General features: G+C 46.6%; 1 protein-coding gene across 1 annotated transcript in view; it reads right to left on the bottom strand.

The window, feature by feature from the left end:
• The window catches only part of Tep1 (telomerase associated protein 1), a 48,195-nt gene extending 39,588 nt beyond the window's left edge, over positions 1–8,607 (bottom strand). Inside the window, 7 exon segments of the mRNA XM_059273709.1 lie at positions 148–225; positions 530–691; positions 994–1,155; positions 2,981–3,115; positions 3,951–4,136; positions 5,684–6,355; positions 8,477–8,607. Coding sequence (XP_059129692.1) covers positions 148–225; positions 530–691; positions 994–1,155; positions 2,981–3,115; positions 3,951–4,136; positions 5,684–6,331 — 1,371 coding nt within the window. The 5' untranslated portion in view covers positions 6,332–6,355; positions 8,477–8,607.
• Positions 8,608–12,621: the final 4,014 nt, after the last annotated feature.

Below are 12,621 nucleotides of genomic sequence, written 5' to 3'. Positions count from 1 at the left end.
TGGCTACTGGAATTTTTAAAAATTAATTTCTAAATATAAAAATAAAAAATTAATAATTTTTAAATTAATTTTAGAAATTTTTTAATTAACTTCTAAATCAGAAGGGATTGTGCACACATACAGACAACCCCCAAGCAAGTGACTCACCATAATCTGTTCGTTTTTAAGGGGCCAAAGGCTCTTTGGAAAACATCTCCCTCGCTCTGAAAATGGTTGTTCTGTTTTCTACGGGGACAAGAGAAATGTCTTCAAACAGGGAAACAGAAGTTGCCCCTGGAGATTCCTGTTCCAGTAGCCCTGAAAGACTATCTCTGCCAATTAGGAGGCGAGTTCACAGGGGGTGACCCTGTTCTCTCTCGCCCCAGCTCCACGCGGTCATCTGGACCTCTCTGGCTCCTTTGCTCTCTGATGTACGAACATAGCAGATACTTCAGCGTTGGCGCCCCGAAGCTCATCATGTTCCCATATCCCTCCCTTCCCAGAGAAAAGGCGCTGTGAACGCAGGCCCAGGGCTGAGGCAAAGACTGACTTGGGGGCGGGGTGGCCGGCGAGGACATTTCTTGGCTCGGTGTTTCCGTGGATTGTACTTAGCTAGCTGGTACTCATCAAACTGGGCAAATTTGTCGGTCATGGCAGCGCGGAGGCAGGCGGGCAGGGGCACCAACTTCTTCTCATCTCCTTCTGCCAGGCTCTGTGGAGGAAAGAGGGGATCAGCAGAGAAGAGACCCGACCTCCCACTGTCATCATTATAAAGACTGTCCAGAATAAGGTCAATTTTTTTTTTTTCAAACTTTGGTCCAGCCCTTGGCTCACTATTTTATTAGTCCACTCGGCTCTTCCAGAGAAAACATATTCCCTCTGGGCACTTGGATGAATGAAAACTGAGGAAGAGACTACTCTGAAAATCTCCTCAGCGAACAAAGGAAACAGTAAACAAACAAACAAACAAGCAAAGACCGTGAAGGTCAAAGTGCAAGGTACTAGACACCATACCTGATAGAACTCGGCTACTTGGATCCAGTCGGAAGGCAGGTGAACAATGGCAGAGTAATACCGGCGCACGTGGGGGCGGCAGGCTGGCAAGTAGGCAGCTATAGCCAAAACTGCATTGGCTAATTCCCGGATGTTAAGCTGCTGCCGAGCATACAGAGATGCCTAGGGTGGAGGGTGAAAAGGTTGGCATGCTGGTCACTTATCTCATAGCTCCATGCCCTAAACTAGCTTGCTCACTGAATCTGTCAGCATAAAACCGAGGTTTTCCTGAGCACCCCACAACACCCACAAAATAGAAAGCGCAAGCATCATCTTAGTCTACTGACCATCTTCTAAGTCAGCCAGACTTTGTTTGGAAGATCCTTCATGCCCGCATCTATCAAAAACATACCAATTGCAACATAGATGTGTTGTAAAGAAGTTAAGAGAGAAATTAACAAGCGGATAACTAGTTACGATCTTCCTGAAGGCAGTTTCTGAAGTCTCGTTGGTGACTTTCAGCCTCAGAATCATGCTAAATTATAGTAAGTCAGATACTCACTATCTATCGAGATTATTTCTAAGTAAAAGTACTATAACTTTAAAAAAAAAAAAAAAAAAAAAAAAAAGCTTACCCACGGCTCAAAATGCTGATTAAACCTGTTGTCTTCCAAAGCCCCATAGAAAACATTTCCACCCTAGATCAGACTGGCCCATGAGCATGGCTCGGGGGAGATTTGTCTTAATTTCTAATTGGTGAAGGAGGGCCCACCCACTATGGGTGGCACTATCCCTAGGCAGGTCATCCTGGACTGTATAAGAAAGCTAGTTAAAGAGTTGGGATTGGTATAAATACTTTTGAATTATGGTTGATCAGCACCTGAAATTTTAAATCTTGGTGCAAAAATACACAGTAAAAATGCTTGTACGTGTACACTGAAATGGCACGTGTGTTCATAACAACATTATTTGTGATGGCCTAGAAGTACAAATAATTCACTACTGAAGTGTAGCATAGATAAGCTGTGGTATATAGTCTACCTTACAACTACAGCAAGCTTCAGCTGAATCAACATTACAATGTTGGCAAAATACTGCCCTCCTTCCCCAGAAAAGCCCACAGTATAATTCTCTCTATATGTGACACTGAGAATCAGTGTTTGAAGTGGAGTATGCTAATCGGCCCCATCCCTTTCCCCCAAGCAAGGAGGATCCAACTCAGGGCTTCTTTTTCCTTACAGGGCCACTTCTCTAAGGGCATTGGCTGTTTTTACTGAAGGAGGGAGTGACAGGGACTGGGTCTGCAGGAGGTTCTGGGAGAGACTGTGGTGATGTTCTGTTTCAGGAGCTAATTAGCCAGATTAAACAATATTTTGTGGCAATCCTTTGAGCTCTATGTCTACATATACATATGCATATTCTTGTTACATTAAATAAAAGTAAAAAAAAATTAAAAGGAAGAAAGCTAAGCATGAGCCTGTGTAAGCTAGCAAGCAGTCTTCTTCCGTGGTTCCTACCTCAAGTTCCTGCACTACCCTTCCTCAATGATGGATTGTGACCTGGAAGTGTAAGAAAAAAAAAAAAAAACTCTTTCCCTCCGTAAGTTGCTTTTGGTTAGAGTGACTTATCACAGCAACAGAATGAACCTAGGACATGCCTCTTCTCTGCTTCTGAAACAGCCATTATCGACTCCGCACACGATATTTGGGGAAGTGTTTTACTGTCTTGGAACCAGATCCAAGTTTCATCGTGTTAATACGACTCCCACAGCCTAGTACTGTGCACTTATCTTGTACAAACCCAATCCTAGTATACCTTCCCCATATCACCGTTCTCCACTCCACAGAACCCCGGGGATTAGGTCCCAGACTCACTCAGACATCTTGCTCCCTTCCTGAGCAAACATGCTTTCCACCCCTACAAGGAGCCAGTTACCAGCTCTTCATATCATAACCACATTAATATCTCCCAGTTTCCCTCTTCTCCCCATTCCTTCATACCACAATACCTTCAGGATGAACTCAGGTTCCAAGGGGGCCAGCTCACTACAGACTTCAAGGATGGATGCCCGGGTAGGGTCAGATGCATCTTTGACATTTATATGTGAGGCCAGGGCAGAGCATAGTAAGGTCAAGAGAGCCATCTAAGAATTGGGCAACACAGAAGAAAGGGGGAGTAAATAAGGATCTACACAGACCAGCATGTGCAATCAAGGACAGAGGGGTTGGGGAGACGCCTCGGTGGTTAAGAGCACTTGCTGCCCTTGCAGAGGACCCAGGTTTAGTTCCTAGGACCCACATGGTGGCTCATGACTTCCTTTAACTCCAGCTCCAGAGGATGCAACATTTTTTTAGGGGGAGGAGGCAGAGTCTTAGTTTGTGGCCCTAGCTAGAACTCAGTATTATAGACGAGGCTGGCTTCAAACTCCCAGAGATCCATCCGCCTCTGCCTCCCATGCACTCGGACTGAAAGTCATGTGCCATCATACGGAGAGGGATCTGAGATCCTTTCTGACCTCCACAAGCACAAGACACACCGTGCATGTCTACACATGCAGACAAATACTTAACAGGCATTAACAAAAACAAAAACAAAAAAAAAAAAAAACAGAAAGAATGGACTCCAGGTTCAGAGAGACGTCTATTCAACTGACAGGTTGGACAACTGAATTAAGAAGTAGGAAACAGCTGGGCGGTGGTGGCGCACACCTTTAATCCCAGCACTCGGGAGGCAGAGCCAGGCGGATCTCTGTGAGTTCGAGGCGAGCCTGGTCTACAGAGCGAGATCCAGGACAGGCTCCAAAGCTACACAGAGAAACCCTGTCTCAAAAAAAAAAAAAACACAACAAAACAAACAAACAAAAAAGAAGTAGGAAATAAGAACAGGATCATGTCCCCTCTGCCACCTTCCTAGGGAGAAGCCCCGGTTCCAGTCTCCATCCTCACCATTCCCTCCACCACCAACCTCCCAGGTTTTACCTTCTTTTCCTGGAGGACCCGGTCAGTGGTTTCGGGATAAGATTCCGAGTCTCCAGATGTGAGTTTCAGGACTGGTGCATCCAGCTCCTCTTCCTCTCCCAGGCTTAGACTATAGAGAGGCATTTGGACTTGTGCTCTCTCCTTCTCTTCCTGCACTTTCTTGTCTTCTGAGAAGCGCCACTGACCCTAGAAACAATGGCAGTTACAAATCACATCGTGTGCTCACAGCCCTCAAAGCGGGATCGGGGAAGTGTCTCCCAGAGACAGGGAAGGTCCACATCTCTAAACTAATAAACCCCCTGCCTGCACTCCCCACGGGTCTGCCCTGTCTCTAGCCCGGTACTCTTTTTCACACTGACTTACTCTATTCAGGCTTCTAAGATTTTTGCCCAGATGCTCTGCAATCTTCCCTGCTGGTAGCCATGTTTGGGGGTGCGGGGGAAGCGCGCAGGGCACAACAGGTGACGACTGAGGTTCAGTGTGTCACCCTGCCAGGAGGCAACCCTCTGGGGGATAATTCTTGGGTAGGCAAGGCCTCCGAGACCACAGACCCTGTAATGTCTTTTGCTTCTGCTCTGGCTTTGCATGCTTGCTGGTGCTGTCTCTCTCTGATATCTGACATGGTTGAACTGGGTGTGGGGAAACTCCCCACTGCCTGTAAGATAATGTGTTTATCTCATGGAAACATCCCATTCTGAACCGCAATCGTCACCTGTGACCCCGCCCCCTCCCCTGCGCGCGAACACACACACACACACACACACACACACACACACACACACACACACACACATGGCTACCAGCACTTCCACACTGCCATCACATGACTGCCAGTCTGGGAACCCAAGGCCGCCCATATACCTTCTAAATGCAGTGCGGTGTTTTCTGAGTCAGAAGAATGTCAAGCCCCATATCAATCCCCCATAAGTAAAGAGCTTCTTCATTCACTACCACCTCCTGTGGTAGTGAATGTTGGAAAATTCAAGGGAATAATGTTATGTTTGACTCTACAAATTCCAAAGCCCTAAATCTCAGTAGGGTAACAGCAGTTGTACTTTGAACCAGAACTTTACTGGCTTGATTTGAAAGATGGGGAAATTAAAGCGCCAAAGGGGATACTCGTTTTGCCTAAGGCTGCATACTTCATAATTAACAGAGATACCATACGATTCAGGTAAACTTTCCCCCAAGTGTTCACAGAGAAAATGTGTTCCTGTCTGCCAATTCTGATCTACATACTAAATGTGCTTATATGGATCTGTTGAATGGACATGGGTTAGCACACAAGTATACAAGGAAGTGAGTTCTGACATAGTAGATATACTGCGTGTGTAACCTTGGACGCACCCAGCTAACTCTGTTGTAATAATTATGCTGCCGTTCTTCCCGATCAGAGGCTTTCTTAAAGACAAGGACCTAGAATCTCTGTCCTAGATACTTGATAAGAATAAAGATGCCAGTGAGGACAGCCCCAAGGTAAAGACTAACTCAGAAAAGGCCATGAGAGACTGGAGATGTAGTTCAGTAGTAGAGCACCTACCCACCATGTGCATGCCTATGAGTTCAGTTCCTAGAACTGTCCAAAAGAACCAAAAGGCTGATACCAAAAATGCTCTGAGAAAAGAAAGTCCCTAGACACAGGTCATCAGAGAAGGAAACTAAGGCACTGAAATCTAGTGATAACAACAAAACAGATTCTGCTAGAGTCAAGATCAGCATCCAAAAACAATTACCAAAGCTACTTCTTGAACTTGAGTAGTAGCAGAGATGGATTTCGGAGCCCTGGAACAAGTTGGAAGGTCTAGATTGTCAGAGAAACACGGAACCTTCTTTGAAGGAGGCTTGGGGAACAGACAACTGCTAGTGTGCGGGCTACACACATCAGCTTGCATCTTGTGAGATACATGAAGCAAGGGGCTGGTAGAGACAGTGCTCTTTACAGTGGATAGGGTAGCCAGACATCGGTTCTCCAAAGACAGGATGTCTGAGTGACTAGACATATGTCCATGTAGTTTTTCCAGGGGTTGGAGGTCAGGAAGTATAGACAGGCACCGGTTCTCCAAGGAGAGGATGTCTGGGTGGACAGATGTATTTCCATGCAGTTTCTCCAGGGGTTGGAAGTCAGAAAGCATGGTCAGGCACCGGTTCTCCAAGGAGAGAATGTCTGGATGGACAGATGTATGTCCATGTAGTTTTTCCAGGGGCTGGAGGTCAGGGAGCATGGTCAGGCACCGGTTCTCCAAGGAGAGGATGTCTGGATGGACAGATGTATGTCCATGTAGTTTTTTCAGGGGCTGGAGGTCAGGGAGCATGGTCAGGCATTGGTTCTCCAAGGAGAGGATGTCTGAGTGGACAGGCACACGCCCACAGAGTTTCTCCATAGCTTCAGCACAACCAACATATGCCTAGAGGGAAAGAACAGGTGGTGAGTTACATTAGAAACATACCAACTCCATATTCATCTGTGCCAGTGATAGGCAAAGAACAAGCAATATTTTTATTTCTTTTTAAAATTAGATTATGGATTATTATTAATAATTATCATTGCGTGTGTGCATGTGTATGAATGTGTTGTAGGGAGAGGTGTATAAGTTCAGGCACATGTGTCACAGCATGTGTGAGGTCAAAGGACAACCCTTGGGAATTGGTTCTCTCCTACCACCGTGGGATCAGGGAGTGAACTCAGGCGGTCAGGATCACACAGCAAAGACTTTCAGCCACTGAGTCATCTTTTTGTCGTCCCCCCCCCCCCTTTTTCATTCATCCAGGGTGAATTCTAAGAGAACAAGGTGGGGAAAAGGTAAGGCTTAGAGGGAAAAGAAAGCCTGGCCTGGTGGTGACCTGCCTGGAATCCCAGCTGAAGAGGAGGGCATAAGAAAGACCAGCCTGGCTGCACAGCAAATTCCAGGTCCATGGGAGCTACAGGGACACACCCTTCCTCAAAAGAAAATGTGTCCGGCTTATTCCCCTCCTGTCTCTGTACTGGGGGTCCGGGGGACAGCAATAAGGGCGTGTGTGGCACACACCTGTCCTCTCAGCACTTGAGGCAGAGGCAGGAGGATCAGGAGTTCAAGGTCATCCTTGGCTACCTAGGAGGTTAAAAGATCAAAGCCACCCTGAAATATAGGAGATTTTGTCCAAAAGGGGTGAGGAGCTAGGAAGATAGGTCAGCTGATCAAGTGTCTACAGGAGGATTCGTACAGCAAGCTGGCCAGCCAGCCTACCAAAGTAAGATGGGAAGCCATAGCGTACAACACCTGACGTGCCCTTCAGTCTCTGTACTTGTTTATACTCTTGTATATACACACAAGCATGTATACACACGTACACCCCCCACACAAGGAGTAATAATGAATCTCAGAATTAATCCTATATTTTATTTATTTACTTGTTTGTTTATTTATTTGTTGTTGAGACAAGGCCTCACTCTGTAGGTCTGGCTGACCTGGAACTATGATATAGACCAGGCTGGCCTTCAACTCACAGAGAACCACCTGCCTCTGCCTCCCCAGTGCTAGGATTAAAGACATACACAACCACACCATCCAACCACATAATCCAAGACTGAAAAACACAAGTTCTTAAAAAATAAAAATTAAGTTAACAGAAAAACAAAGACATGTTAATTTTTCTTCTCCCTGGAGTTTATGGAGATTCAGATGAACCAAATCGTAAAACTTAGACGTTCTTCCCCGACGTCCCAGAGACAACTGCTATGGGCAGTTCTATACGAGCATTCACTTTCTGTTAATATACAAGTATGTATATCTGCCTCCACTTCTACCTCCCGCCCCTTTTCTCTGGCCTCACAACTGGGGCCATACTTCAGACGTTATCCTGGTCTCAGGAGGTCGTGAAGGCCTGCTATGTTAGCACCTTAGCGTCCACCTCTCTGTTAAGCGTGGTGGACAATCTAGAGAGATTCTGTGGCTAACAGCGCTCACAACACCCCTCGTTTGTGACACTCATTCCTTCTAGGAGCACTTAAGGCCAAAGGCACCTGCCCCCCAGCACCCCCCATCACACACACACACACACACACACACACACACACACACACTTAAGGCCAAAGGCACCTGCCCCCCAGCACCCCCCATCACACACACACACACACACACACACACACACACCCTCAGGACACACACACACACACACACACACACACACACACACACCCTCAGGACGCCCGGAAGGACTAGGCGGCGGCTGCACTGCGCTCGCCCGGAGGCCCTTCCCAGACACACACACACACACACACACACACACACACACACACACCCTCAGGACGCCCGGAGGCCCTTCCCAGACACACACACACACACACACACACACACACACACACACACACACACACACACACACACACACACACACACACACACACACACACACACACACACACACACACACACACACACACACACACACACACACACCCCTCAGGGCGCCCGGAAGGACTAGGCGGCGGCTGCACTGCGCTCGCCCTTCCCAGAGTCCATCCACACAGGTCTCAGCCAGGGCTCTACCTGCGCTCAGGACTGGAAAAGCTGTGCACAAGGAGGGGCGCGTTGGTTCGCCGCAACAGGAAGCAGAAATCGGCCTGGGTCAGCCAGTGGAGAGGTTGGAAACAGGGAACTGGAAGGACACCAGCACCCCACGGAGGCGCAAGGGAGAGGCTGGGCTGTGGGCGGGGCGGGGCAGTGACCTGGGCGGGGCTGAGGGCGGGACTGCTGCGGGGAGTGTAATCGCCAATGCTGGGATTGCAGGCTTGTGCGAACCACGCCCGGGTTGGTTTGTTCGTTTCCCCTGATTCATACTCAGGGCCAGGCCAGCTTTACTAACTATGCTGCATCCCTACCCAATACAGTCATGTTCTGACGGTATTATCTATCTTAAAAATCCCCCAAGGCTTATGTGCTAAAAGCATGACTGCCAGTTTGGGCCAGCTAGGGGGAGGTGGTTAAATCTCTTGAAAGTGTGCCCTTGAAGAGACTATGAAAGTCAGATCCCTTCTCTCCCTCTTCTTTCCTCCCATCCACCCTGGAAGTGAACAGTTTCCTCTGCCAGTGATTGCCACCCCACCCCACCCCATCCATGAACTGCTTTGCCCCAGGCCAAAAGCAATAGAGTCAGGAGCTTGTCAACTGAAGCTATGATCCTTCCGGAATGGTGGCACACACACGTTTAATCCCAGTACTCAGAAGGCTCAGGCAGGAAGATCATAGAGTTAACTCCACCCATGGTAACTGAGCCATCATTTTGGATATCTTTTTGTTACTGTGACAAAATACCTGGGATAATAAACATTTTTGTTTGTTTTGGGAGTTTTGTTTTGCTTTGAGAGAAGGTCTCTCTATGTAGCCCTGGCTGTCCTGGAACTCACTATGTAGACCAGGCTGGCCTCTAACTCACAGAGATCCACCTGCCTCTGATAGCTCAGAAATTAAGAGAACTTGTTTTTGCAGAAGACCCAGGTTCAGTTCCCAGAACCCAAATCGTGCCACACAGTCATTGGTAATTCCAGTTACCAATGATGCTCGAAAGCACCCGGCATGCACGTACATGGAGGCAAAACACTCATAAACACAAGGTGGGAAAAAAAGTCTATTTCATATTTAAACCACTCACACCCCTATAATTTCAGGGATTTTAGAGGGTACAGCAGGAGGATCCCAAATTCCACCCAGGTTACTTAAGGAACATTTGTCTCTAAATTAAAAATAAACAAACAAAAACCCCTAAAGATAAATAGTCATTTCAGTGGATTTTTAATAAACATGAAAGACTGGCAGAATCATTCAAAGTTGTAAGTACAAGAATGCCCCTCACTGTGGAAGTACTCTGCACAATTTCTAAATGTCTAGCAATCTTGGGTCCCACCTATTAAATATTAAATGCCAAAAATAAGCCTGACTGTGAGAGATAAATGTGTGTGTGTGTGTGTGTGTGTGTGTGTGTGTGTGTGTGTGTGTAGAACAAGTGTATAAATACATCCCTGGTGTGCAGTACCACCCACATCAATTCCCAGTCTCAATGAAAATCTCTGTATAGAGAAAGGAGATGAGTTTGCTGTCCCTAGCAACAAGACCTCAAAAATCTAAAAGAAGTGGCTATGCAAGGTTACTAGAATGGGTTGTATATTTTACTTTATGTTGCTGTGATTTAAGAAAAAATAAAACTGTTCTATTTCCCCTTCCCGGGGAGATCCATTCCAAGCCCCCCCCCCTTCCTTGGGCCCTCCTTGTTACCTAGCCTCTCTGGGTCTGTAGATTGTAGCGTGGTTATTCTTTACTTACAGCTAATAGCCACTTAGAGTGAGTACAGATCATGTTTGTCTTTCTGGGTCTGGGTTACCTCATTCAGGATGCTTTTTTTCTAGTTCCATCCATTAGCCTTCAAATTTCCTGATGTCATTGTTTTTAACAGCTGAGTAATACTCCATTGTGTATATGTACCACATTTTCTTTATCCATTCTTCGGTTGAGGGGCATGTAGGTTGTTTTCAGGTTCTGGCTATTACGAATAAAGCTGCTATGAACATAGTTGAGCAAGTGTCCTTGTGTGATTGAACATCCTTTGGGTATATGCCCAAGAGTGGTCCTGGTAGACTAGTGGTGGGGATACATGGGAAGTTGAGGGATCAGGTTGTAGGGTGGACATGGGGGGAGAGTTCTGAAAGTGATGACTGGAAAGGCGGGCATTTTGGGGTCAGGTAGAAACCTGATGCAAGGGAGACTCTCACAAATCTGCAAGGATGATCCCAGCTATGACTCCTAGCAATAGTGGATACGTAGCCTGAACTGGCCATCTCTGTTCAGATTGGTGACTACCCCAGTCATCATCAGAGAGCCTTCATCCAGTAAGTGATAGAAGCAGATGCAGAAACCCAAAGCCAAACATTAGGCCGAGCTGAAAGAATCCTCCAGAAGAGAGGGAAGAAGGATTGTAGGAACCAGAGGGATCAAGGACATCACAAGAAAATCCACAGAAACAACTAACCTGACTCAGGAACTCACAGAGTCTGAACCAACAACCAGGGAGCCTGCATGGGACTGACCTAGGCCCTCTACATATATGTGACAGCTGTGTAGCTTGGTCTATTTGTGGGACTCCTAACATTGGGAGCAGGGGCTATCCCAAATGCTTTGGCTGGCTCTTGGGAACCAATTCCTCATACTGGATTGCCTTGCCCAGCCTTAATACAAGGGGAGGCGTTTAGTCTTACGGCAACTTGATATGCCATGCTTTGTTGACACCATGGGAAGCCTGCCCCTTTCTGAACAGAAATAGAGGAGGAGTGGATTGGGGGGTGGAGGAGAGGGAATGGGAGGAGAGGAGGGAGGGGAAACTTTGATTGGGATGAGAGAGAGAGAGAGAAACTGGACCAAAACAACTTGGGAAAGAAAGGGTTTATTTCCTCTTACAGGTCTATCATCTCGGGAAGCCAAGATAGAAACAATAGAGGAATGCTGCTTACTGGCTGCCTTCCTGCTTCTGCTCAGCCAACTTTCTTTTTTTCTTTTTTTTTTTTTTTCTTTTCTTTTTTCGAGACAGGGTTTCTCTGTGTAGCTTTGCGCCTTTCCTGGAACTCACTTTGGAGACCAGGCTGGCCTCGAACTCACAGAGATCCGCCTGGCTCTGCCTCCCAAGTGCTGGAATTAAAGGCGTGCGCCACCACCGCCCGGCATCAGCCAATTTTCTTATACATCCCAGGCCCACCTGCCCAAGGGTAGTACCACCCATGGTGGCCTCAGCTCTCCTCATCAATTAAATAATAATAATAAAATGTCCCACAGACATGTCCCTAGGCCACTTTGATCAAGTCAGTTCCTCATTTGAGATTCTCTCTTCCCACAGATGTCAAGTTGACAACCAAGAATACTCATTACATGGCTCAGCAGTTAAAAGCACTGAGGCTACTCTTACTGGAGACTAGGGTTTGATTCTCAGTACCTACATGGTAGCTAATCATTGTAACTCCAGTTCCAGAGGATCTGAATCCCTCTTCTGTCTTCCTCAGGCAATTCACTCATGTGGTGCATTACATACATTCAGGCAAAACACTCATGCACCTAAATTAAAGTAAATAAATATCTTATTTAAAAAAGGATAGCTATCACAAGAGACATAGTGAGAAAAGGGAAATAAGAGGAGAGACCCCATCTATGACCTTCTTTCTTTTTTAGGAATGGTGGTGCTGTGGGTCCAATTCAGGGCCTAAAGCATGCTAAGCAAGCACTCTACGACAATACTACACCCTCAGTCACTAAAGATCTTAATAGACATGATTCTAGAATTGAGCGACACTTCAGAAAGTGCCCATCCCTATAGGCTAAGCAGGAAACATTGGTTTCCTAGACAGAAAGGTGGAAGGAAGCAGAGACGGAAGAATAAAGGGCTGATTGGGCATTTCAGCTACTTCCCTTACAACTGCTGAGCAGGGAGACTAACAATAGACAAACAATCAGTTAACAGCCAGTGATCTGGGTACCTTCTTTCCTGTAAGGGTTAAAGCAAAGAAACCGTCCCTGTCACAGCAATTGAAACTGGGTGGTGACCTATGCCCACCAGCCTTGAATCTGATTTCTCAACTCAGGTGAAGGACTCAGTGTTGTGGAACTTTAACATCATGAGGGCTTTTTGGCTTTTGTTTGTTTGTTTGATTTTTAAA

Source organism: Peromyscus eremicus, chromosome 9 (assembly GCF_949786415.1).
Source record: "Peromyscus eremicus chromosome 9, PerEre_H2_v1, whole genome shotgun sequence".
NCBI lineage: Eukaryota > Metazoa > Chordata > Mammalia > Rodentia > Cricetidae > Peromyscus > Peromyscus eremicus.
Note: the sequence above shows the minus strand (reverse complement) of the source record. Positions and strands in the feature narration are given on the sequence as shown.